The 24,913-nt window shown below is 41.7% G+C and overlaps 2 protein-coding genes across 3 annotated transcripts in view; one reads left to right on the top strand and one right to left on the bottom strand.

Annotated features, from left to right (window-relative positions):
- LOC106613427 (piggyBac transposable element-derived protein 3) overlaps nucleotides 1-24,913 on the top strand; it is a 48,193-nt gene that overhangs the window by 4,199 nt on the left and 19,081 nt on the right. For both annotated transcript variants that reach the window (XM_014215865.2, XM_014215653.2), the window contains exon 2: nucleotides 21,348-21,407. The gene's annotated coding sequence lies outside the window, so the exon portion shown is untranslated. The remainder of the gene's footprint in view (nucleotides 1-21,347; nucleotides 21,408-24,913) is intronic.
- LOC106613993 (heme-binding protein 1) lies at nucleotides 56-24,419 on the bottom strand. Its single transcript, XM_014122844.2, has 5 exons — nucleotides 23,771-24,419; nucleotides 12,579-12,673; nucleotides 4,617-4,758; nucleotides 4,316-4,499; nucleotides 56-3,762 (listed from the first exon to the last, which is right to left on the bottom strand). The coding sequence occupies exons 1-5, from the start codon at nucleotides 24,018-24,020 to the stop codon at nucleotides 3,591-3,593; spliced, it is 843 nt and encodes a 280-aa protein (XP_013978319.1). The 5' UTR covers nucleotides 24,021-24,419; the 3' UTR covers nucleotides 56-3,590.

Raw genomic sequence — 24,913 nt, 5'->3', positions numbered from 1 at the left:
TTTTATAGGGAAATATCTATCCCCACCATCTTTGCTAGAATCACACAAAGGCCCACAGATTTAATATTTTTATTTCTTAAAGAAAATAAAACATTTTAACAAAAACAATCAAGAAATCCATAGTAGCTTTCGTCATTGCATTTCAAATGTTTTTCTGTACAGCACACTTTTACGAAAAACACTGAAAAATGTTTGCAAAAATCCACCGATCTGCCTTCGCTCCAACTGTTCCCGAAGGACCAGTCTGTTAGTTAGACGTGTTGGAGTCATGGCGGACACCCAGTTCAAATCATTCTGCATGCTCCAATTCCTACACATTTCAAACTTTAACTCTACATCCTACGTGGTGTCTACATCACATTTAGAACTTTAACGTTACATCCTACGTGGTGTCTACATCACATTTAGAACTTTAACGTTACATCCTACGTGGTGTCTACATCACATTTAGAACTTTAACGTTACATCCTACGTGGTGTCTACATCACATTTAGAACTTTAACGTTACATCCTACGTGGTGTCTACATCACATTTAGAACTTTAACGTTACATCCTACGTGGTGTCTACATCACATTTAGAACTTTAACGTTACATCCTACGTGGTGTCTACATCACATTTAGAACTTTAACGTTACATCCTACGTGGTGTCTACATCACATTTAGAACTTTAACGCTACATCCTACATTAGCTCTGATTACGGGCAGGAAAACAACTAACCTAAAGTGTAAAAAGCTGCAGAGGCCAAACAGTTAAGACTAACCACCACTGAAACAACTTGGTTAAAGGCGCGCGTTATAATATCACTACACTGATCATGAAGTCATGGGGACGACAGTTTCTTTGAACTACTTTCAGACTGGACTTGGCGATTGAAGTGATTGAGATGCAGTTTGTATACATGCTGCTGAATGCGGTACATGGTAAAATAATGGTTATGACTGGTCATTAACCCGCAGTGAGAAAGATGATCTCCTGAACAAGACTTTACACAGTGATGATTTGGCAAAGTACAGTTACCTGACATACTGTGACTAGTGTTGTCACAGCTACTTCAATATACAGCCCAGTGTTGAGCAATAATGGCCTATTCTCCTTTAAAACAACTGATAGATCTAGAACTTTCCTATGTATTGTTGAGTCAACAAAATAGATATTATGATACACATCACTTTATGTTAAATTCATCCTCTTAGTAATTGGTTTCATTACAAAATATTTGGAAGATAGAAAATACCTTTTGAATTGTTATTTTGAGCTTTAATGGATTTTCGTTAATGGGGTATAGAACTCTAATGCTGTGGACTAAAAACAAAACTTTTCTTACTCAGATAAACAAATATAACTGTATATGATAGGCAGCTCCATTTAACTACTCCATGCATTTACTCTGTTTTCAATGTTACTCCTTTTTCGTCAGCAGTGTCAAGTAACTTGCAAATAGTGCACACACACACACAAAGCAATGTCTGGATTGGAACATTAGTTAAATAGAGAGAGCGAGACAGAAATAGGTCGTTTGTGAACATCATGGCTTTAAGAATGAGGAATGCATTGGCTCTCAAAGAGCATAGGAAAGTGTAGTACGCAGCAGACAGCATGCTCGATTGTCATACAACAAAGGTCAGTGATTTTGGTTTGTAGTAATACGTATTTTCTCTGCCTCGCCGTGCTTATACATTCAGACTGTTGGCTGTAAAATGTATCCGGTGTTTGTCTGTGTCATGCTCAGTGTTTCATTGACAGAAAGAGAATGACACGATTTACTTACATTTCACAACTAATAAATCCACCCTCCTATAGCATTAAATTGTCTAAAAGGTTGTTACCATGGGGAAGACTGCACTTATCCCCCCTAAAGCAGACTGGAATAGCAGTCATCGTTCAGGATTGTTAATTACCTGGTAAGGATTCCAGTTCTTCAAGGTTTACAGTGTGACTGGCGCAATAATTAGGATCCACCAGAACCATGTATTTAGAGAGATGGGACATTGAGGTTTCTGCGTTATGATGCATTTACATGACACTAACATTCTATGGCAGCCATGTTAGCTGTCCATTAACATGACATGGGGAATATTTAAACAACGCCATGTCACTGAATGTCTAGAATTAGAATGATATTTTACAACCTAAATTTGTCCCAACTCTCTAAAGGCATGGCTCTGATATCCATCCACTTTTCACAAAACATCAAGTAAACGTCACGACTCCTCACCCTTCGGAGGTCGTCAAGCCATCAGGGCTCAACATTAACGCTTGTTCGGGACAAGTAAAAAAACAAAAGTTGGGCAAGCAGAATATAGATTTAAGTTGTCCAAATGGACAAGTAAAAAAATAATCACAAGTGTCTTCCGTATGCGATGTTTTGCACACTGTTCGCATCGGAGTAGAATTGTATTGCATTGACAGGCACGAGCGTGTGCACATTTGTTGATATTCCTTTCTATTTTAATTTTTTTTACCCAGTTATAGCTCATTTTTGGTCAGCAAACAGGGTACGGTCATTCAAATCCTGGAAAAGTCATGGTGTTTGAATCACCTGCATGGGTGAGCAGGCCCATGGACAGACATTGTAGCAGTGAGGTAACCTGTAATATTGACAGACTAACTACATAGCCAATTCAAAACATCTTGTTTAGCCTGGCTAGTTCTCTGTAGCTAACTATTCAGCTTTTAGCATGCATTAATGTCATTGTCTTGTCACCGGCACTCTAGTACGACATTGATGAACGGGTGCATTATTAAAGCAATGCTACGTAGCCCTGTTGTAAAACCTCCTATCAAGCGCTCAACATTGGGAGTTGAGAAATACATCTGACAGTTGGTGAGCTGGGATTCCCCTCTATTAAACATTGGCCATGTCATTCTGACAACGTTCAAAATATTATTAGAATAGCCTCATTGACAAATAACTCACACGCGGTCAAAAGATATCCCATGAAATCGGAATATATTAGATAAACGTGTATTTGTTAGTTACCTTGCTTTGAAGTAGTCTACCTTAGCCATTTGTTCCCTGATTTAATTGAATAAGGAAATTATTTTAAATTAAGACAGTATTTGGTTGTAGTTGTAACGTTGAAATATTTTATAGGCTAAGGGTGGCCAACCATCTTCCAGGAGAGCCTTAAAGGGGCAATGTTGTATTTTGAGACAGGCAAAGAAGCCAATAGGCAGATGGTATTCTACATTTGTCTGATTCTCTATTTTATTTTGTAAAGTGGTTCCTTGCATCATACCTTGATGTAAAAAATGGTGTTGCAGGCCATTTTTTTTTTTTTCAACAAGTAAAAAAAAAAAATCTGTCTTACTTGTCCGAATGACAAGTGACTAAAAAAGTGAATGTCAAGCCCTGACTATGTGAGGAAAACAGCAGAGTAAAATATCTAGACTAGATGCCCTATCGTAAAGGTGTTCATGGACCCAAAGGATGCAGCCTCGCACAGGACTAGTCCTAATAAGGGCCCTTGCAGCAAAGTCCCTAAGTCTCTTCACACTAGAACAGGAAGGGGTGAATCAGTAGGATGGGATAAGGGGGTGTTGGGTGGGTCAAGTTTAGGAGGATGGGCCAAGGTTAGGCTGACCCTCAAGGCCGCTCCAGGAACCAAATCTCGTTCTGTCGGTTCGCCACCGCAGGGTTGGTGTAGCCGGCCACGATGAACGAGTCATTCACATGCGTGGCGGGGGAGTCGAGCATTTCCGCCATGGTGCTGATCTCATTAATGATGGTCACCTCGTTTGTGGCGCCAGTGAAGGACCTGGAGGTTAGAAAAGGGGCACATAGGAATCGAATGAGATTTGATTCAAGTAAGTGAGGTGCACTGGAGTCATTATAACTTCCTTACTCTCATTCTGCTGTGTAAATTCACGAGGCTTTTGAATAGACTCTGCTTTGAGATTGTCCAAAACAATATGCTAAATTAAAACAAAACTGCAGCCACTGTCATTTTTGGAAGGATGCAACAACATGGTGGCTAGCATAAAAGTATTGGTGGCTAACTGACTGAAATAAAGTCATTAACTTTAGCTAAATAGCCTCATGTGACTGACTTAATGTTTGTGTCCAATCGAGTAGCTAGCTAGTTACGTACATGAGATTTGGTTCTGGGTTCCTGAAAACCAGCAAGCTAACTTCTTGACTAACTGTAGGCTGAAAAAATTTGAAATTCACTCGTTTTGCTAGAAACTGTAAACTTGTTTATGCCTCAAACTGACAATGGTTCCAGTAATGATTACAATTTAAAAAGTTTATAATTCATCTACTTTCATATTGTATTGACCAAGCAGAGCAAAATAATTCCAAACTCCTACCTTGTGTATACAATGGTGGCAGGCCATTCCTCAATGCTTATTTCAATGTCAGAAGGAAGGGGTGGCTGGGCTTGGTATTCTGTGGGCAGGTAGTAGGCCACAGTGACGTCCCTGGACAAGACAGAGTGGTTCTCGTCCGTACGGATCACAGTCAGGATAGGGATGGTCATACCCAGATAGCTACCTAAGGACAGGACATGGACAACCAAGAGTCAGGAGTCTGAACTAGACTTGGCTAAACAAGGATAATGTTAGAAGAATATAGGCCCAATGACTCCTATGAAGGCAGTTTTGGACTCACCTGAGGAGTTCTGCTGGCAGATGTATCTCATGAGCTTCATGAAGCCGTAACAGATGCTCTGCTCGTAGGTGTCCTCATGAACCGTGATACACGCCCAGTGGGCCTTCTCATAGTGTCTCTTCTCATAGAGCACGTCTCCACACTGTGTACACACACACACACACACACACACACAGACAGAGAGAGCACTGGGTCACTACCTATGCATTTAATAAAGTCTAATGCAGTGTCACAGCAACACTTTGTTTCAGCATGTTAAGAGTCAGTTGTCAGTAGCTAGGTTTACATTCAATTTGCGACAGAATCCAGGTCTATGCCCAAACAGTTCGAGCTTCTAATTTTAAAAATGAATCTCTCCAGAAATAAGTCTCTCACTGTTGCCGCCTGTTATAGACCCTCCCCTCAGCTCCCAGCTGTGCCCTGGACACCATATGTGAATTGATTTCCCCCCATCTATCTTCAGAGTTCGTTCTGTTAGGTGACCTAAACTGGGATATGCTTAACACCCCAGCAGTCCTACAATCTAAGATAGATGCCCTCAATCTCACACAAATTATCAAGGAAACCACCAGGTACAACCCTAAATCCCTAAAACATGGGCACCCTCATCGATATTATCCTGACCAACTTGCCCTCCAAATACACCTCTGCTGTTTTCAATCAGGATCTCAGCGATCACTGCCTGCATCCGCTATGGGTCCGTGGTCAAACGACCACCCCTCATCACTGTCAAACGCTCCCTAAAACACTTCTGCAAGCAGGCCTTTCTAATCGAACTGGCCTGGGTATCCTGGAAGGATATTGACCTCATCCCGTCAGTCGAGGATGCCTGGTTGTTCTTTAAAAGTAATTTCCTCACCATCTTAAATAAGCATGCCCCTTTAAAAAAAAAATGTAGAACTAAGAACAGATATAGCCCTTGGTTCACTCCAGACCTGACTGCCCATGACCAGCACAAAAACATCCTGTGGCGGACTGCAATAGCATCGAATAGTCCCCGCAATATGCAACTTTTCAGGGAAGTCAGGAACCAATACACACAGTCAGTCAGGAAAGCAAAGGCTATCTTTTTCAAACAGAAATTTGCATCCTGTAGCTCTAACTCCAAAAAGTTTTGGGACACTAAAGTACATGGGGAACAAGAGCACCTCCTCCCAGCTGCCCACTGCACTGAGGCTAGGTAACACGGTCACCGCCGATAAATCCATGATAATCAAATTTCAATAAGCATTTCTCTACGGCTGGCCATGCTTTCCTCCTGGCTACCCCAACCCCGGCCAACAGCGCTGCACCCCCCCGCAGCTACTTGCCCGAGCTTCCCCAGCTTCTCCTTCACCCAAATCCAGATGTTCTGAAAGAGCTGCAAAACCTGGACCCGTACAAATCAGCTGGGCTAGACAATCTGGACCCATTATCCGCTGCCATTGTTACAACCCCTATTACCAGTCTGTTCAACCTCTTTCGTATCGTCTGAGATCCCTAAAGATTGGAAAGCCGCCACGGTCATCCCCCTCGTCAAAGGGGGTGACACTCTAGACCCAAACTGTTATAAACCTATATCCATCCTGCCCTGCCTTTCTAAAGTCTTTGAAAGCCAAGTTAATAAACAGATCACTGACCATTTCGAATCCCACCGTACCTTCTCCACTGTGCAATCCGGTTTCTGAGCTGGTCATGGGTGCACCTCAGCTACGCTCAAGGTACTAAACGATATCATAACCGCCATCGATAAAAGACAGTACTGTGCAGCCGTCTTCATCGACCTGGCCAAGGCTTTTGACTCTGTCAATCATCGTATTCTTATCGGCAGACTCAATAGCCTTGGTTTCTCAAATGACTGCCTCAACTGGTTCACCAACTACTTCTCAGATGGAGGGCCTGTTGTCCGGACCTCTGGCAGTCTCTGGGGGTACCACAGGGTTCAATTCTCGGGCCGACTCTTTTCTCTGTATATATCAACGATGTCGCTCTTGCTGCGGGTGATTCCCTGATCCACCTCTACACAGACGACACCATTCTGTATACATCTGGCCCTTCTTTGGACACGGTGTTAACTAACCTCCAAACGAACTTCAATGCCATACAACACTCCTTCCGTGGCCTCTAACTGCTCTTAAAACGCTAGTAAACCCAAATGCATGCTTTTCAACCGTTCGCTGCCCGCACCCGCCCGACTAGCATCACTACTCTGGACGGTTCTGACCTAGAATACGTGGATAACTACAAATACCTAGGTGTCTGGCTAGACCGTAAACTCTCCTTCCAGACTCATATCAAACATCTCCAATCCAAAATCAAATCTAGAATCGGCTTTCTATTTCGCAACAAAGCTTCCTTCATTCACGCCACCAAACTTACCCTACCGATACAAAATAGCTTCCAATACTCTACTCAGCAAATTGGATGTAGTCTATCACAGTGCCATCAGTTCTGTTACCAAAGCGCCTTATACCACCCACATCTGCAACCTGTATGCTCTAGTCGGCTGGCCCTCGCTACATATTTGTCGCCAGACCCACTGGCTCCAGGTCATCTAAGTCTATGCTAGGTAAAGCCCCGCCTGATCTCAGCTCACTGGTCACGATAACAACAACCACTCGTAGCACGAGCTCCAGCAGGTATATCTCACTGGTCATCCCCAAAGCCAACACCACCTTTGGCTGCCTTTCCTTCCAGTTCTCTGCTGCCAGTGACTGGAACAAATTGAAAAAAATTGCTGAAGCTGGAGACTTGCATTTCTCTCACTAAGTTTAAACATCAGCTATCTCAGCAGCTAACCGATCGCTGCAGCTGTACATAGTCCATCTGTAAATAGCCCACCCAATCTACCTACCTCATCCCCATATTGTTTTTATTTACTTTGCTGCTCTTTTGCACACCAGTATCACTACTTACACACCATCATCTGCTCATTTATCACTCCAGTGTTAATCTGCTAGATTGTAATTTCTTTGCTACTATGGCCTATTTATTGCCTTACCTCCTCACGCCATTTGCACACACTGTATATAGACTCTTTTTTCCTATTGTGTTATTGACTGTACGCTTGTTTATTCCATGTGTAACTCTGTGTTGTTGTTTCTGTCACACTGCTTTGCTTTATCTTGGCCAGGTCACAGTTGTAAATGAGAACTTGTTCTCAACTAGCCTACCTGGTTAAATAAAGGTGAAGTAAAATAAAATGATGTTTCCATCAAACATTCTTTTTTTGCAGATAAGGCTGTGTGATGACAGTGCACATAAAAAACACACACAAAAAAAACCAACAAAATAAACACTTAAATTCCCATGTACCGAATTGAAAAAAAACCTACAAGTTAAATGGGTTTCCATCACATTTAATTCTACTGATGGGTCTCTCTCTATCTACAACCACTGATTATTATTTGACCCTGCTGGTCATCTATGAACATCTTGGCCATGTACTGTTATAATTTCAACCCGGCACAGCCAGAAGAGGACTGGCCACCCCTCAGAGCCTGGTTCCTCCCTAGTTTCCAGTCTTTCTAGGGAGTTTTTCCTAGCCACCATGCTTCTGCATTGCTTGCCGTTTGGGGTTGTAGGCTGGGTTTCTGTATAGCACTTTGTGACATCGGCTGATGTAAAGAGGGTTTTATAAATACAATTTGATTGATCTTATATTTGTCAAAACAGCAGACAAGCATCGATCATCATGTCACCAGAATAAGACCCTCAATATTTATTGGAAAGGAGCATCAAGCTCATCACCATGCAGTCTCACCATGATGAACTGTGAAGTTCATCATTTATTTAATCAGTAGCCTAATAAACTCCATGCTTCCGAGTCGTAGTGGGAGGACCACACACACCATATCACGTGACTCCAAGTTTACTTTTAACATGTTACTTCATCAGTATTTGCGCATAAAAGGCGTTTCCGCCGCCATTTCTCGCATAATACATTTTAGACAAAAATATCCCACCATGTCGAATGAGCAAATTGTCGGCATATATGCAATTGTACTGAAACTTCCTGTTTACATCACAGCTGTCGTGATTTTATTTTTTTACAGTATGACTTTACTCGCATGAGTACTGATGATAGAAAAGTGGCCACTGACAAGATTTGGTAACTGTATACCAACAGATGTACCGTTAGGAGCCAGCAGGAGATCATCCTCTTAGTATGGGATGTGTCGATTGACACAAAAAGACTACAGTGTTGATTGACGCAGACATTAAAAGATAACATCTCTCCTTTATTTATCCCTACACTCCAGCCAAACACTAACTTGAGGAAAGCCAATCAGACCATTTTATTTATACTTTCCCCAAGTGACTAGGAGGCTTATTGAATTGGCTGAGGGGGATTGCCTCTTCCCCATCCAAAAATAAAATGGCAATCCCAGTCATATCAGCTTTCATCATATTGTAAACACACCTAGTCAGCCTTGGTGTCACGTCTCAACAGAAACATGTGGTTGTCATTGACTGTAATAGTAGAAATGCGTTGGTGCTGCAATCAGGATTTTAAGCCACAAAAGTGGTATTCAGTCCTTGGGGAACATACGGAGCGTAATCAGTTCTCAGACGACAATATTAAGTTGCCATTCATCCCCATCAACCTTTATGTATAGGCGGTGGGGGAAACCATTCTTGTTCTTGGGACTCTGTGTTGACTTATCAGACTCCATCTGAGACTCCTTCTCATGTCTTCTTTTTTTTTTTAAATGGCCAGATCAGAACGGCTACAAGGGTTGTCCATACCTCACTTCAAATGCAGATGGTGCTTTCTCCTTGAAACAGAAATCACAATTACCACAGGAACCAAATTGTGTGACTTTTTTGTGATGTGCAACAACAACTATCAGCTGGAGAGAAACTTTAAAATCCAGACAAGTGGGGAAAGATGAAGCGGGAGTTGGGCGATTTTTCCAGCATTTCATACTAGCTATATGCAAGTAAAAAGAACAGCTACACAGGATGAATTTATCATAGAGTACAAACATTAACTCATACAAAAAGAAATTCATGAATAGGTTTTACAACTAAACAAAGTACATTTTATAAAATGCACATTTTCTAGATTATCCCTAGCCCAAGATGTACTCTCAAGGAGCCTACCATTACAATATATATAAAACACCCCTGTACAGAAGACGCCTTCGTCCAATGTAATGAATCGGAGTCATGATCCAGGGCTAGATTATCACCTTGGCTAAAATGCCCAGTTTGGGCCTAAAAATGGTGGAATTAACAAAGACGCCTTAATACTCAACAGAAGGTCCTTAATAAGGAAGCGTTTATTGGCCATCACCTCATCTCCCTCCTCCAGAAGAGGAAGAATCCCTGACTGTCTAGTGATGTCCTTGTCTGATTTTGAACCTGTTTACAGGTTGCTAACAAGCTAAACAGCATGATCTTTACACAGGTGCATCTTGTGCTATAGAGAATAAAAGGCCACTCTAAAATGTGCATTTTTGTCACAACACAATGCCACAGATGTCAAGTTGAGGGAGCGTGCAATTGGCATGCTGACTGCAGGAATGTCCGCCAGAGCTGTTGCCAGAGAATTGAATGTTACATTTCTCTTCCATAAGCCGCCTCCATCGTTTTAGAGAATTTGCCAGCATGTCCAACCGGCTTCACAACCACAGACCACGTGTATGGCGTCGTGTGGGTGAGGGTTATGGTATGGGGAGGCATAAGCTACAGACAACGAACACTAATGCATTTTATCGATGGCAATTTGAATGCACAAAAATACCGTGACGAGATCCTGAGGCCCATTTCTTTTTTTGGTATGTGACCAACAGCTGCATAGAGATCATGGGAAATTCATAGATTCGGGCCTATGATTTTATTTTAATTGACCAATTTCCTTATGAACTGTAACTCAGTAAAAATCTATGAAATTGTTGCATGTTGCGTTTTATATTTTTGTTCAGTATAGTTAGTGTTTGAGCTAGGCCTTTACACATGCATTTCAGTCCAGTATTACTCTGGTACATGGAAATGTGTTCCTGAAACAAAGGGACATCAGCTCATGAACAGTTCCCCTTGGAGGGCCAAACCGAAAGGGATCCTAAAATGACACACACTTCCTGCTGAGCGTAGACTGTGATGCATTGAAACAAACAGCTAACTCCAGTTTAAGGAAGCCCAGTTTAACACAGCACAGAAAGAGGAAGCACTGATCCATTAAGATCAAGCTCAAAAGTCAAGTCTAAGTGTGTGTTAATCCGTTTCTGCTTTTAGAGTACGGTAGTCCCTAAATCCAGGGTAAAACATTACTTTCTTGTTGTCACACTAGAAGAGTTGCAGGAGGAACTGGTTTTCCTGCGGCTCCACCACAGGCAGAGGATTCTGATCATAACGGATGGTCAGGGTACGCTTGCCTCCACCTCATTGCCAGAACTGCAAGGTGAAAAGGCAAAAAATGCTTTTAAAATGAATATTACCAGCTCTACAGCTTCTATTCCAAATACAGGCCATGCAAGTTAATACTTGGGAGTTCCTTTTCTGTTAGTGAAACTCTGACAGAAACTCTACGTACAGGCCATGCAAGTTAATAGAGTAGACGGGGCAGAAACTGAGTTAATTGTGAAAGATTGTAATTGGGAACTATTGACAGGATAAACCAAATACCTCAAACCCACAAAAAACACTAATGAAGTTCAGATAGCAAGTCTATACCTGAGCATGATTTGGCAAGCCGGGCCCTCATCCATAGAGTCAATGCATATATATAAGGTTAGGTTACATAAATCGACAATGAACTATCGAAAAGATGCATGTCATAATAGACAACTACCTTAGCTCTTCTGCCTCTCCATGACAGGCAACACAGAAAAATACATTACGGTTGATTAAGGAGTCTACCTAGTTTCGGGGTAAACATACACTAGATAGGCCTACCCTGCAGCTTTTCTGATGATGGTCCTCCTACCAGGCTTTGGAGTGGACGTCCAGGTTAACACAGTCTGCACAACCTGCTCCCTTGGAATCAGTTTCCCACATATTGTATTTTAAAAATTAGTCCAAAGTGTTTTGAACACTTTATCAGTAGAGGGAAATATTCATCCACTGTAGTCGTCAAGCTTCAGAACTAGCTATATTGGTAAGATGCAAAGCTAGCTACTAAGTTGGCCATCGTTAGCCATTATCAGCTAACTGGTGGCAGTGTTAGCCTAGCTGGCTAGCTAGCTAAGCAGCAACGATAACAATCTTACCTTCAAAATGTGTCCAGACATCAATTTTATTTTTGACCACCCATTGGCGTCGTAGTGCAGGGTCTTTGGGGAAACAGTGAAAAGCTCATTCAACATGACTCCCTCCTTTGTAGGAGTTACATCCAGGGACGCAGCAGTATGACAAGTTTGACTGCGTTGCCTTGGTTTCTGGTCTCGGTTTCCCACTCTGGCCTCATTTTAGTGCAGCCGGAAGTGACGTGGTGTGTAAATTAAGCGAGTAGGAACACACATTTTACAATGAGTCTTAGTAAGGGTTGGGTGGTATGCAGATTTCTTCTTTAATTTTTTTTTTTATATATATGGTATAACGTAGAGGGTGCCATTTTGTTCCAATCTAAAAACAAACAATTATGCTAAGAAAGTACTAAGGAATTCCCATAGAAGATGCTAGCTAAATGCTAACAAGCGAACAAACAAATTGCAAGGCCAGACAACCCAGCTCATAAAGTTTGACAACTTTCTCAAAAGGTTACTCAGTTTTCTGCACGCACAAAACAAATATTAGACAGTAGGAATCTTGATACAGGAGAGGATTGATCTGTCTCTGCTGTAACCAAGAAGCTTTATCTTGCAAGCTAGCAAGTTAGTAAACCATATGCATTTACTTGGCACATCCTAGATATTAAAAATCATTACGTTGGTATTTCAAAATACCCCGGTATACGGTATTCCGCCCAAATGTAGTCTTGTTGCTTGGCCGGCAGAGTAGACATTGGTTCGTTGGTGAATGAGTCAATCATAGACTTGCCTTCTCCTTACGCGTGATGAGGGTGAAGGGCACGTGCTCCCGGTCGTGTTGGCCGTTGTTGTTGCTGGTAATCTGCTGGATGGGCTCAGCCATGTCTGTTTTGGTGAGGAAAAACAAAAAGACTTGGTTAATTTCTATTGAGTTAAATCAAGAGGTTCAAGTAGGGTCGCCATAGTCTGGAAACTTCAAGTTTTGGTAATTTTGCAACCCTACCTTCAAGTACAACAATATGTCAGGGGTTGTATGCTTGTTGACAATGCTATAGTCCTACTAACTAAACAATATGTTCTTACATTTCCTGACTTGGGCTCTATAGATTCAGAAAAACTGGTATTATCTGCCAACCTGCCTAATAGAGGTCAAACTATTCAAGACAAATGTAGACCCTGTGGCATGACTGAAGTATTAGAAGTCTCGGTTTCCTCTTGCAGTCTATAGACGACAATGTTCAGTCTAAAGACCATACATAGTGTTACAGCTTCTCCAATAACTCATGACTAGCCAGCTTCTCCTGGCGATGGCGTGAGAAAGGCTTTCATGTCAGCCAGGGCACAGTGCCAGTTTGTCAGTGCTCATAAATGTCACTCTGGTAGAGGGGAGGGATGCCAAGCTGCCCAAGGTAGACACACACAGGCAACAGTATGCCATGAAATTACTCTACTGCACTATTTCTCTGTATACACAGCAAGCAACAACTTCACCTCTTCAATGTTAATAATGACAAATTCCAACGACTTTCCTCCCCGTTATATCTGTCGTCAAGGGGCTGTGTTCTCTGGCTAACCACCTCTCCCATTCAGCAGGACTACTAATGAATGTAGGCTATCCTTCCTTGGCATTGAATACCAACCGTGGCTGGACAAGTATCGGTTCTCTCTGGCCCTGCTATTTAGTCGGTCACACCATGTCCGTTTCTGGCTGCAGCAGGCATTACCCACGCTGATACCAAACAGAGCCATCTTGAATGTATGAATAATAGTTATTAAAAATACCCTGGAATCCAAGGATGGGCAACCATAGTACCATTTATTTTTTAAATCTTATTAATTCTGTCAAGTTTCAAGCCCTGGTATCATATAAACACACATAAGACAATTTCCTGCAGTTCTATGCATTCTTCCAACTTTAAAACAGAAACATGGGTTGTGAGGTAGGGAGGTTTGTTACTAGGCTGATAACTTGCATTATCCATCTGGACCTTCTCAAATAGTACTGGAGTATTCCTGCACTATACTACCATCAGTATCTGACTCAGTCTCACTAGCCAGGATCTAGGGCAGGGGTGTTGAACACACGGCCCACAAGGTGTCAAACCTCCAGCCCATGAGGGGGTAAGAGACTAACTCAATATACTTTTTTTTTTTTTTTTTAAATACTAAAAATCTGAGATTATTATTTAGACGTTTTAGGGCAGTCAGAACATTCTTTCAAAACAGAAGACGAGCATACCAGACATATCTGGGGATTAGCGCCATTGCTAAATGTCTGGACAAATGATTCAAGTGCTGTTTTGTGAATTTGTTGATGCATTGTTTGTCTGAGTCGTACTAAGTTCTTGGGATCAGCTCGGAATGTCAACATGGCAACAATGGCTCTAGAGAAATCCACATCTAGATGGCCAATTTTTATTATGGCTGACGTTTGTCTGTTTATGGAGCCTGAAGTTGAGGTATGCTACACGCACCCTTTGGCACCGTCAGCTCCGAGAGCCAGTACCATCGACACCTGAATATTCTAGCAGGGCTATTTAAAAATGCTTCTTATTTACTGTAATAATTGTAACCAGCCTAATTGAAAGCAGCACAATAGGGATTTAGAGGGATCATTCACACTGTCAGATTAGGGCAATTCCACAATAACAGAGTGACAGACTCCGATACAAAGTTGGGGTAAGAGTGAGGTTTTTTGCCGTTACGGTTCAAGTAAATGTTGTTCTTGTAAACTTTTCAGTGGAAATTGTTACAAGTAGTCCTTGTGCATAGATTTGTATGGTTTGTTTGACTTTGCAATCATTGGTTTTTGATCAAAAGTTTGGAAACCTACTCATTCAAGAATGTATTTTTACTATTTTCTACATTGTAGAATAATAGTGAAGACATAACACATGTGGAAACATGTAGTAACCAACAAAAAAAAAAAAAAAGTGTTAAACAAAAATCAAAATGTTATATTTGAGATTCTTCCAATAGCCACTCTTTGCCTTGATGACAGCTTTGCAAACTCTTGGTATTCTCTCAACCAGCTTAATGAGGTAGTCACCTGGATTGCATTTCAATTAACAGGTGTGCCTTAATTTGAGAAATGTCTTTCCTTAATGCATTTGAGCCAATCAGTTGTGTTGTGACAAGTTAGGGGTGGTATACAGAATATAGCCCTTTTTGGTAAAAGACCAAGCCCATATCAGGGCAAGAACAGCTCAAATAAGAAAAGAGAACCGACAATCCATCATTACCTTAAGACATGAAGGTCAGTCAATATGGAACATTTCAGTGCAGTCGCAAAAACCATCAAGCGCTATGATGAAACTGGTTCTCATGAGGACCGCCACAGGAATGGAAGACCCAGAGTTACCTCTGCTGCAGAGGTAAGTTACCAGCATCAAAATTTCAGCCCAAATAAATGCTTCAGAGTTCAAGTAACAAACACATCTCAACATCAACTGTTCAGAGGCCTTCATGGTCGAATTGCTGCAAAGAAACCACTACTAAAAGGACACCAATGAACATTAGACTAGTGGAAAAGTGTCCTTCGGTCTGGAGTCCAAATTTGAGATTTTTGGTTCCAACCGCCGTGTCTTTGTGAGACGCGGTGTGGGTGAACAGATGCTCTCCGCATGTGTATTTCCCACAGTGAAGTACAGAGGAGGTGGTGTTATGGTGTGGGGGTGCTTTGCTGGTGACACCGTCTGGAATTTATTTAGAATTCAAGGTACACTTATTCCAGCATGGCTACCACAGCATTCTGCAGCGATACGCCAGCTCATCTGGTTTGGGCTTAGTCCCACTATCATTTGTTTTTCAACAGGACAATGACCCAACACACCTCCAGGCTGTGTACGGGCTATTTGACCAAGGAGAGGGATGGAGTGCTGCATCAGATGAACTGGCCTCCACAATCCCCCAACCAAATTGAGATGGTTTAGGATGAGTCGGACCGCAGAGTGAAGGAAAAGCTGCCAACAAGTGCTCAGCATATGTAGGAACTCCTTCAAGACTGTTGGGAAAGCATTCCTCATGAAGCTGGTTGAAAGAATGCCAAGAGTGTGCAAAGCTTTCAACAAGGCAAATGGTGTCTATTTGAAGAACCTCAAATATATTTTGATTTGTTTAACCTGTTGGGGATAGGGGGCAGTATTTGCACGGCCGGATAAAAAAACGTACCCGATTTAATCTGGTTACTACTCCTGCCCAGTAACTAGAATATGCATATAATTATTGGCTTTGGATAGAAAACACCCTAAAGTTTCTAAAACTGTTTGAATGGTGTCTGTGTATAACAGAACTCATATGGCAGGCAAAAACCTGAGAAGATTCCTTACAGGAAGTGGCCTGTCTGACAAGTTGTTGTTCTTCTTGGCTCTGTTTATTGAAGACTGAGGATCTTTGCTGTAACGTGACACTTCCTACGGCTCCCATAGGCTCTCAGAACCCGGGAAAAAGCTGAATGATATCGAGGCAGCCCCTGGCTGAAACACATTAGCGCGTTTGGATAGTGGCCGGTCAGAGGACCATCAGACTTGGGCTCGTGCACGAGGGCACGAGATGTTTTTATTTTCTCTCTCTTTGAACGTAAACACGCTTTCCCGGTCGGAATATTATCGCTTTTTTACGAGAAAAATGGCATAAAAATAGATTTTAAACAGCGGTTGACATGCTTCGAAGTACGGTAATGGAATATTTAGAATTTTTTTGTCATGAAACGCGTCGGGTGCGTGACCCTTATTTACCCTTCAGATAGTGTCTTGAACGCACGAACAAAACGCCGCTATTTGGATATAACTATGGATTATTTGGGACCAAACCAACATTTGTTATTGAAGTAGAAGTCCTGGGAGTGCATTCTGACGAAGAACACCAAAGGTAATCAAACTTTTCTAATAGTAAATCGGAGTTTGGTGAGTACCAAACTTGGTTGGTGTCAAAATAGCTAGCCTGTGATGGCTGGGCTATCAACTTAGAATATTGCAAAATGTGCTTTCACCGAAAAGCTATTTTAAAATCGGACATAGCGAGTGCATAGAGGAGTTCTGTATCTATAATTCTTAAAATAATTATGTTTTTTGTGAACGTTTATCTTTGAGTAATTTAGTAAATTCACCGGAAGTGTTCGGTGGGAATGCTAGTCACATGCTAATGTAAAAAGCTGGTTTTTGATATAAATATGAACTTGATTGAACAAAACATGCATGTATTGTATAACATAATGTCCTAGGGTTGTCATCTGATGAAGATCAAAGGTTAGTGCTGCATTTAGCTGTCTTCTGGGTTTTTGTGACATTATATGCTAGCTTGAAAAATGGGTGTCTGATTATTTCTGGCTTGGTACTCTGCTGACATAATCTAATGTTTTGCTTTCGTTGTAAAGCCTTTTTGAAATCGGACAGTGTGGTTAGATTAACGAGAGTCTTGTCTTTAAATAGCTGTAAAATAGTCATATGTTTGAGAAATTGAAGTAATAGCATTTCAAAGGTTTTGAAAATCGCGCCACAGGATTCAACTGGCTGTTACGTAGGTGGGACGAATTCGTCCCGCCTGCCCCAGAGAGGTTAACACTTTTTTGGTTACTACATGATTCCATATGTAATTTCATAGTTTTGATGTCTTCACTATTATTTTACAATGTAGAAAATAGTAAAAATAAAGAAAAACCCTTGAATGAGTAGGTGTTGTAAAACTTTTGGCCGGTAGTGTATATTTTAAAGCGAAAAATCTGAGTCATTGTCACTCTGTTACCATGGAAATGTATGAAGAGGGATTGATGACATACTAGTGCTAGGCTATAGCCTACAACAGTATATAGCCTAACCTTTTATCAGAAAGGTCAATAAGCATAATATTTCACTTTGTTGGTATAAAGTTGAGCAAATCCAAATGCAGTCAGTGTTTCACTAGGGCGGTAGTGACAATGGACACAAGGCGATGGTACTAAATTAACTAAACCTTGAACGTGCTTCACAGCCCACGAGAGGGGGGGGGGGGTGAGCAGAGGTTAACCCACACAGTATTTTAGGACAGGATTTATTAGCCCAAGCTTTCCCTCAAACAGAGCAGGCTAAGCTATAGCTAATCCGTTGAGTCAGAATGTCCCAACGATGGCTCCATGCTAAGTCTCCAATTAGTTAGTCTGAGAAGAGAGAGGGAACAGGTGGGAGCCCCAGACCCAGTCTAACCAGAACTCATTAAGCAGCATACCCTAGAACATAATTTATCAGTCCTCATCACTCGATGTTCAGCAGCTTACACCAACCAAAATAGCATGCATTTCTACCCTGTGGCTCTGACACTAGCCTACTTCAACTCAACTTGGGAGGGGCTTTGGATTTGCCCAATAACAACCATATGTTTTACTAGTGTGTCCTGCTGAACATACTGGACTCCAGTGAAAACCTAGTATCTACACTGAACAAATATAAACGCAACAATTTCAAATATTTCACTGAGTTACAGTTCATAAGGAAATCAGTCAATTTAAATAAATTAGGCCCTAATCTATGAATTTCACATCACTGGGAATACAGACATGCATCCGTTGGTCACATACTTAAAAAAAAATAAACAATAACAGGTAGGGGGTGTGGATCAGAAACCTGTCAGTATCTGTTGTGACCATTTGCCTCATACACATCTCCGTCGCATAGAGTTGATCTGACTGTTCATTGTGGCCTGCAAATTGTTGTCCCACTTTTCTTCAATAGCTGCATGAAGTTGCTGAATATTGGTGGGAACTCAATCCAGAGCATTCCAAACATGCTCAATGGGTGACATTCATTTCCCATTACATGGGTTACTGTAAATAAATTATGGTGCTTAGAACTAGGGCCGGGACGAAACCAGTATCGCGATACTCATTGGGACATTTTCATCTTCCAGGAATTGTGTACAGATCCTTGTGACATAGGTCTGTGCATTATCATGCTGAAACATGAGGTGATGGAGCAGATGATTGGTACGACAATGGGCCTCAGGATCTCATCACGGTAAATGCAAATTGTTAGTTGTCCGTAGCTTATGCCTACCCATACCAAAATCCCACCACCACAATGGGGCACTCTGATGTCAAAGTTGTGAACAGCAAACCCTTCACCCACACAATGCCATATACGCCGTCTGCCAGGTACAGTTGAAACCAAGATTAATCCGTGAAGAGCACACTTCTCCAGTGGCCATCGAAGGTGAGCATTTGCCCACTGAAGTCGGTTATGACAACGAACTGCAGTCAGGTCAAGACCCTGGTGTGGACGACGAGCACGCAGATGATCTTCCCGGTGATGGTTTCTGACAGTTTGTGCAGACATTCTTAAGTTTTGCAAACCTGCAGTTTCATCAGCTGTCTGGGTGGCTGGTCTCAGACGATCCCATAGGTGAAGATGCTGGATGTCAAGGTACTGGGCTGGTGCAGTTACAAGTGGTCTGCGGTTGTGAGGCTGGTTGGACGTACTGGCAAATTCTCTAAAACAACGGAGGCAGCTTATGGTAGAGAAATTAACATTAAATTCTCTGGCAACAGCTCTGGTGGACATTCCTGCAGTCAGCATGCCAATTGCATGCTGCCTCAACTTCAGACATCTGTGGCATTGTGTTGTGACAAAACTGCACATTTTAGAGTCCTTCTATTGTCCCCAGCACAAGGGGCTGGGGACAATGATCATGCTGTTTAATCAGCTTTTGATATGCCACACCTGTTAGGTGGATGGATTATTTTGGCAAAGGAAAAATGCTCACTATCAGGGATGTAAACAAATTTGTGGCCAACATTTGAGAGAAATAAGCTTTTTGTGCATTTGGAAAATTTGGGGATCTTTTATTTCAGCTCATGAAACATGGGACCAACACTTTACATGTTGCGTTTTATATTTTTGTTCAGTTTATCTTGAACACCATTAGTACTGGTCAGGCCCAGAGGTTGAGACTTTACTCTAGGGACAGCTGCATAGACAACATAGTCTGGGTGTACCTTTTTCAGTTCTCTGCTGCGGCTGGCCGCCTGATGCACACCCAGTCTGCATTCCAGAGGCCCTAGAAGTAGGTCAGGTACAACTTGCCTCCGTTTCCACTCTGCACCGGGCAGAGGCATTCTGGGTGCAAATCTGGTCGCAGTTCAGCCAGCCAGCCAGCCAGCCTGACTGTGAGCAACAGGAGCTCTATCACTTGACTGCACGTACATTCAGTCCGCTGCAATCTGCATTCTAGCCTTGGGGTTATTTGGGGCACTCAGTGTTGCCTCATGTTAGCCTCGGGCAGGGGCTTTAAATTCAGGCCAAAATATTCACATTCTCCATGGTAAAATTGTAAACAAAGTGTCTTATTTTAACCTGGGGGTTTTGAACGCGTGTCATTTTTCAGCCATTCCTGTATTCTGGAATGTATAGGTTATATTTTTTTCCTCAGAGGTAGGGTAGGAAACAGTTAAGCTATTTACAGAGCCTGAAACATTGCTTTCAATATTTTTTTTTCTTTAACAAGGGAGTAAGTTCAACATTTCAATTGTTTATGCTTTCAGTTAGTGTTTAAAGTAGGGCTGTGGCAATGCCAGTATCGCAAAAAAATGTTTTTTGTCCTTTCAAAACCTACAGCATGTAAAATATTGTGTGCTAAAGCTTGGAAAATAAATACATGTGACTGGATGACAACATAATTGTTTTTTTCCAACATTATGGCAGTTTTCCTAAAGAAGTCAAATCTGCTCGTTTGGTTATTTTGCCACAATACTAACGAGTATCATTCCGGTCCTAGTTGTAAGTACCATAATCCATTCATTTATTTACAGTGGCGACCAGTTATTCAGGGCAGGTGGGGCTTGCCTGTTATTTTGGCATTAATACAAGTCACATATCAGTTTGCAAACAAAGTAAAAAATATATATATAATGGAGTTAATAAAGCCACATACACAAGAAAACAAAAGAGACCATGTTTGTAAGGCAGCTCCAAAATGCAGATGTTTCAGCCTAGCTCAGTGGTTTATGGGGCAAGCCAGCAGAAAATAGGAGCGTTGCTCCGTGATTGGCTCAGTGTTCTGTCACTCATGGTGACACTACATCACAGCCATGTAGTAAGGGTAGACATTGAAAATTCAAGCCCTTTGGCTCCTGCCACAGAATTACATTAGTAGTGCCCTTCCAAGAGGGCTCAAGGTCATTGGCCACAGATAAAATGACATCAAATGACGTTATATGTACAGTAGCTTTGATTGGACAGATCACATCAACATTTTACTTTCAAAATCTTAGCTAGCAGTCATCATCATGAATCAATTCGACAATCTACTGGCAAATCCTTTTTAATCGTTGTCATATGAAGAGAAATTGTAGATAAAACGTATCGGTGTTCATCGACCATTGGACATAAACATTACACAACAAGTTGTAAAGGAATCAGTGACAGTGGCTAACTGCAAGCATTGCAACTGGGAAGTCGGGAATAAACGAGCTCAGACTGAGAAGAAAAAAAAAATGTTTTGAACGGTCATCCAAATCAGAATTATAAGTCCTCTTTCTTTCTTTCTTTCTTTCTTTCTTTCTTTCTTTCTTTCTTTCTTTCTTTCATGACAGAATTTGCCCACGAAGGACCACGGCACCACCTTCCTGTTCAACTGAGCACATCAGAACAAGGTAAGTCTAAAAATGTCTTATATGCTGCTGCATAAATTATGTAATATGCCAGGGAGATATGTATAATGTAGCTAAGAAAGTAATAAGTGTATGTTGTGTAGTAAGCTGTTAGTAGCCCATGTGCCTCACCCTAATACTTTTGTCTATTTTCACCTCATGTTACTGTTCTGACTCTGTGGTGCACATGTAGCCTTTAACCTCTTTTTGAGAAATGTAATCATTGAATATTGTAAGAGCTTTCATTGTCTGCTTATATGCCCCCTTTATTTATCCTACAGTTCTGACTTGGTGTACAGGTAAAAAGCACTAAGAATGGCCCATGTTCTGAATTCTGTTCATTTAAAAAATGCTGAACAAATAGTTATATTGACTACATCCGTCCTGGCTCGCTCATTAATGTCTATCAAAATTACGGATTGCCTTTTAACCACTTGTCGGCCCCTTATGCCATAGTTTGTATATCTCAATTGTCAGAAACCACATTTGTTTAAGCAAGTCAGCCATATCAGCTATGTTTTTTTTTAAAGGTAGTAAATGAGGCTGATTGAACTGTTTCGCTACCAGACAAATCTTCGCTGATAGCCAGGTGTAGTAGTGGTAAGATGTTGGGAATGCTGTTGGGACAGCTTTATGTAGGCCCTAACCATTTGTGGGCACCGTTTGTCACCGTTATGGAGCAATTAATGCATTGTTTAGTTTAGTGTTGTGTAGTGACTTTGCTGGCATTCATCCCACTTTTTATATTGTTTGCCCCACCAAAATGTACATTCTAAAATAACCACTGTTCATTTATAGTAACCAAGGCTCCTCATGTAATGGGAAACGGGTCCAAAACTACCCTTACATTGTAGTTTCATTGGTTTTCCTCTAATCTCTCGTGGACAACTTAATTTTTTAAATTTAACTAGACAAGTCAGTTAAGAAGAAATTCTCATTTTACAATGACTACCTACCCCGGCATAACCCTGCCCTAACCCGGAAGACGCTCGGTCAATTGTTCGCCGCCCTATGCGATGGTTGTGATACAGCCCAGGATCGAACCAGGGTCTGTAGTGACATGCAGTGCCTTAGATTGCTGCGTCACTCGGGAGCCCCTACGTAACATAACTGGCATCGGTCAACAGACGGATGCGAATGACAACTTTGATTCCGATGTGCAGATTTTTCCTCATTTTGACAAGTCACAATTTCCCAGGTGTTAGCATCCAGTCTTTGTATTCCTTTTTTTTTTGACAGAGTGGAATGTTAGCTAAACAGACTGGTACACAGGCTACCTTTACTAGCCACAGGGAGAAAAATAAACAGAGGTGTAAACGGGGCTGTAAAGGTGCAATATGAAGAAATCGCTCTGCCATTTCCCAGTTACTAAAATTGTAATAGTTCACCTAATTTCATAAGTGACAAAACAAGCAATCATTGTACCATCTAAACCACTGTGAAATATTTTCAGTAACCAGAAATATTGTATTTTCAGCTGGTGTACAAAACCGAAAGTAAAAGACACAAAAACTAAACTTAACAGGAACTATCAAATAGAATAGAGCACATAGAACAGATCTACTGCTTCTTTGACTGGCTTTCAATGAAAATGACAGATCTAACTCACATTTTTATGTGAATTTGGTCGGGTCACCCAAAAACAAAGTGACATCACGGTCATGTTACTGCTACAAGCAGCACTTGTATCTTAGGAGGCTACGAATACATGAAGCCCCTAATTCTCACGTCAGTCACTAAGACCATTATTCGCAGCCTAGGATTTCCATTAAATTAAGTACATTCTGTTAAATCAATTGGAGTACACATTGTGACTAACCAAGTTACAATAGTACCGTATCCGAGTCACTGTATAAGTGCATGTTTTCACTCTTGATGTGAAAGTGTCTAATATTTGCACTCTTGATGTGAAAGTGTCTAATATTTGCGCTCTGTGTGATACGATGTATCCAGTTTCTTGGCTGGTGTACAGCAATTACCTACAATGCACTGTAACCGTTTGCCGGTCAATGTTGACGGCTGTCAAAACAGTGGTGTCGACAATGATTTATTGTCACAGGATGCCTACTTGTGAAACAAGTATACTTTATTTGTGTGATCGAATGACAATGTCTGGCACCCTGAAGACGCCGACTACCTGAATAGTTCTAGTTCGACCTGGTTGGCTGATCTGATCTCCCTCGATGAAACGGGAAATTAAAAACAAAAGTAGCCAAGATTGCACTTTGTTGTCACAACCAGTGTGAACCGTTTTGTTTATACTGTCCATACAACGACACAAGCGAATTGCCCATTTAAAACCCGTATTACTTTCTCAATATGAAATGTACAGTGAGTGTGTTTACGCTTAATACCAAATGCTTTACCTCGAGGCACTTCCACTTGGTGTCCCCGTGCGGCGTCCTGCCAGTAGCGCAGCAATCTGTCTTGTTGCTCTTCGTCCTCGATCATCTCACCCGCCTCTTCCAGACTCCCATTGCCCGAATCTGACAGCTGGTCTTCCGAAAAAGATTCCAGGTCCTCTAGCGTGATCATACCATTTGAGGAATCGTCGCCGCCTCCACCGATACCGTCGAGTCCACCACCGCCATTCATACTACAATTACCTGGCTCCATTCTCCACTCTTGGAACAGCTATCTAGATATAAAAGTACTCCAAAGCAAATGTGTACAGTAGGACTACTGTTGTGTCTAAATAAAGACCGCTGTTGGTGGTAGTTCAGAGAGCGTTGCGGTAAATTCTGACTCAGGTAAAATTCGAATTAGGAAAACTTTAGGGCCATTTTTTGCTCTAATCTTGACGTTTATTTCGACGCATTAAGCCATGTTGTTTTCCATATGCAACCTATATTATATTTACAGAAACCATTTCAAACCTGTTATATAACTGTTAACTCGTCGAATACGTCAAAACAAATACCTAACATGTCCATACGCGACGCGGTGCATGGACTGTAATGAAGTTGATGTTTATAAGACATGACGGACACCGGGCCACTCCTCCCACCGCAATACGGGATGCGAACTTTCCTTTCGTAGGACAGCGGAGGGAAAGTCGCTATTATCCGCCGGATGATTGGTGGAGGCTTATTGGGGGCGTGACATCCCTACTAGCGTTTACCAAAACAAAGGCGTACCATTTCTCTTCCTGGGACAGGGTTGCTATGTTCGTGTTTTCTTATAATATGCCTATTTTGAAAACTATGTCGCGGGTGAAAAATGTATTTATTGGTCACGGGTTGCAGGTTTTTCGGCTACTTCTAAGTCTTAGCGCGGCCCCCATGACATTTGTATTTAAAAAATATATATATTTTATTGTGACCTGCTGCTGACTATCAGGCAGTGAGGCAGGATGTTGCTGAGTGAGTGGTGGGGAGGGTTATGTGTGTGTTGAGCGAGCACTGCAGCATGCAGGTTAGTCTATTATTGGCTGACTCACATGAGTGAGAGGAGACAGAGCAGCACACGCCGTGAACTTTTTACCAGTTGTAGGTAGGCTAATTAACTTC

This window comes from Salmo salar, chromosome ssa01 (assembly GCF_905237065.1).
Source record: "Salmo salar chromosome ssa01, Ssal_v3.1, whole genome shotgun sequence".
Classification (NCBI taxonomy): domain Eukaryota; kingdom Metazoa; phylum Chordata; class Actinopteri; order Salmoniformes; family Salmonidae; genus Salmo; species Salmo salar.
This window is presented reverse-complemented; position numbering and strand designations above follow the sequence as displayed.

Excerpts from the sequence above, each read along its gene's own strand:
- LOC106613993 (XM_014122844.2), bottom strand. The coding sequence starts at position 24,020 with ATGGAGCCAGGTAATTGTAGTATGAATGGCGGTGGTGGACTCGACGGT. Across the intron at positions 4,759-12,578 it reads TCATCACGCGTAAGGAGAAG|TGTGGAGACGTGCTCTATGA; the intron begins GCAAGTCTATGA and ends GTGTGTACACAG. Across the intron at positions 4,500-4,616 it reads CTGCCAGCAGAACTCCTCAG|GTAGCTATCTGGGTATGACC; the intron begins GTGAGTCCAAAA and ends TCCTGTCCTTAG.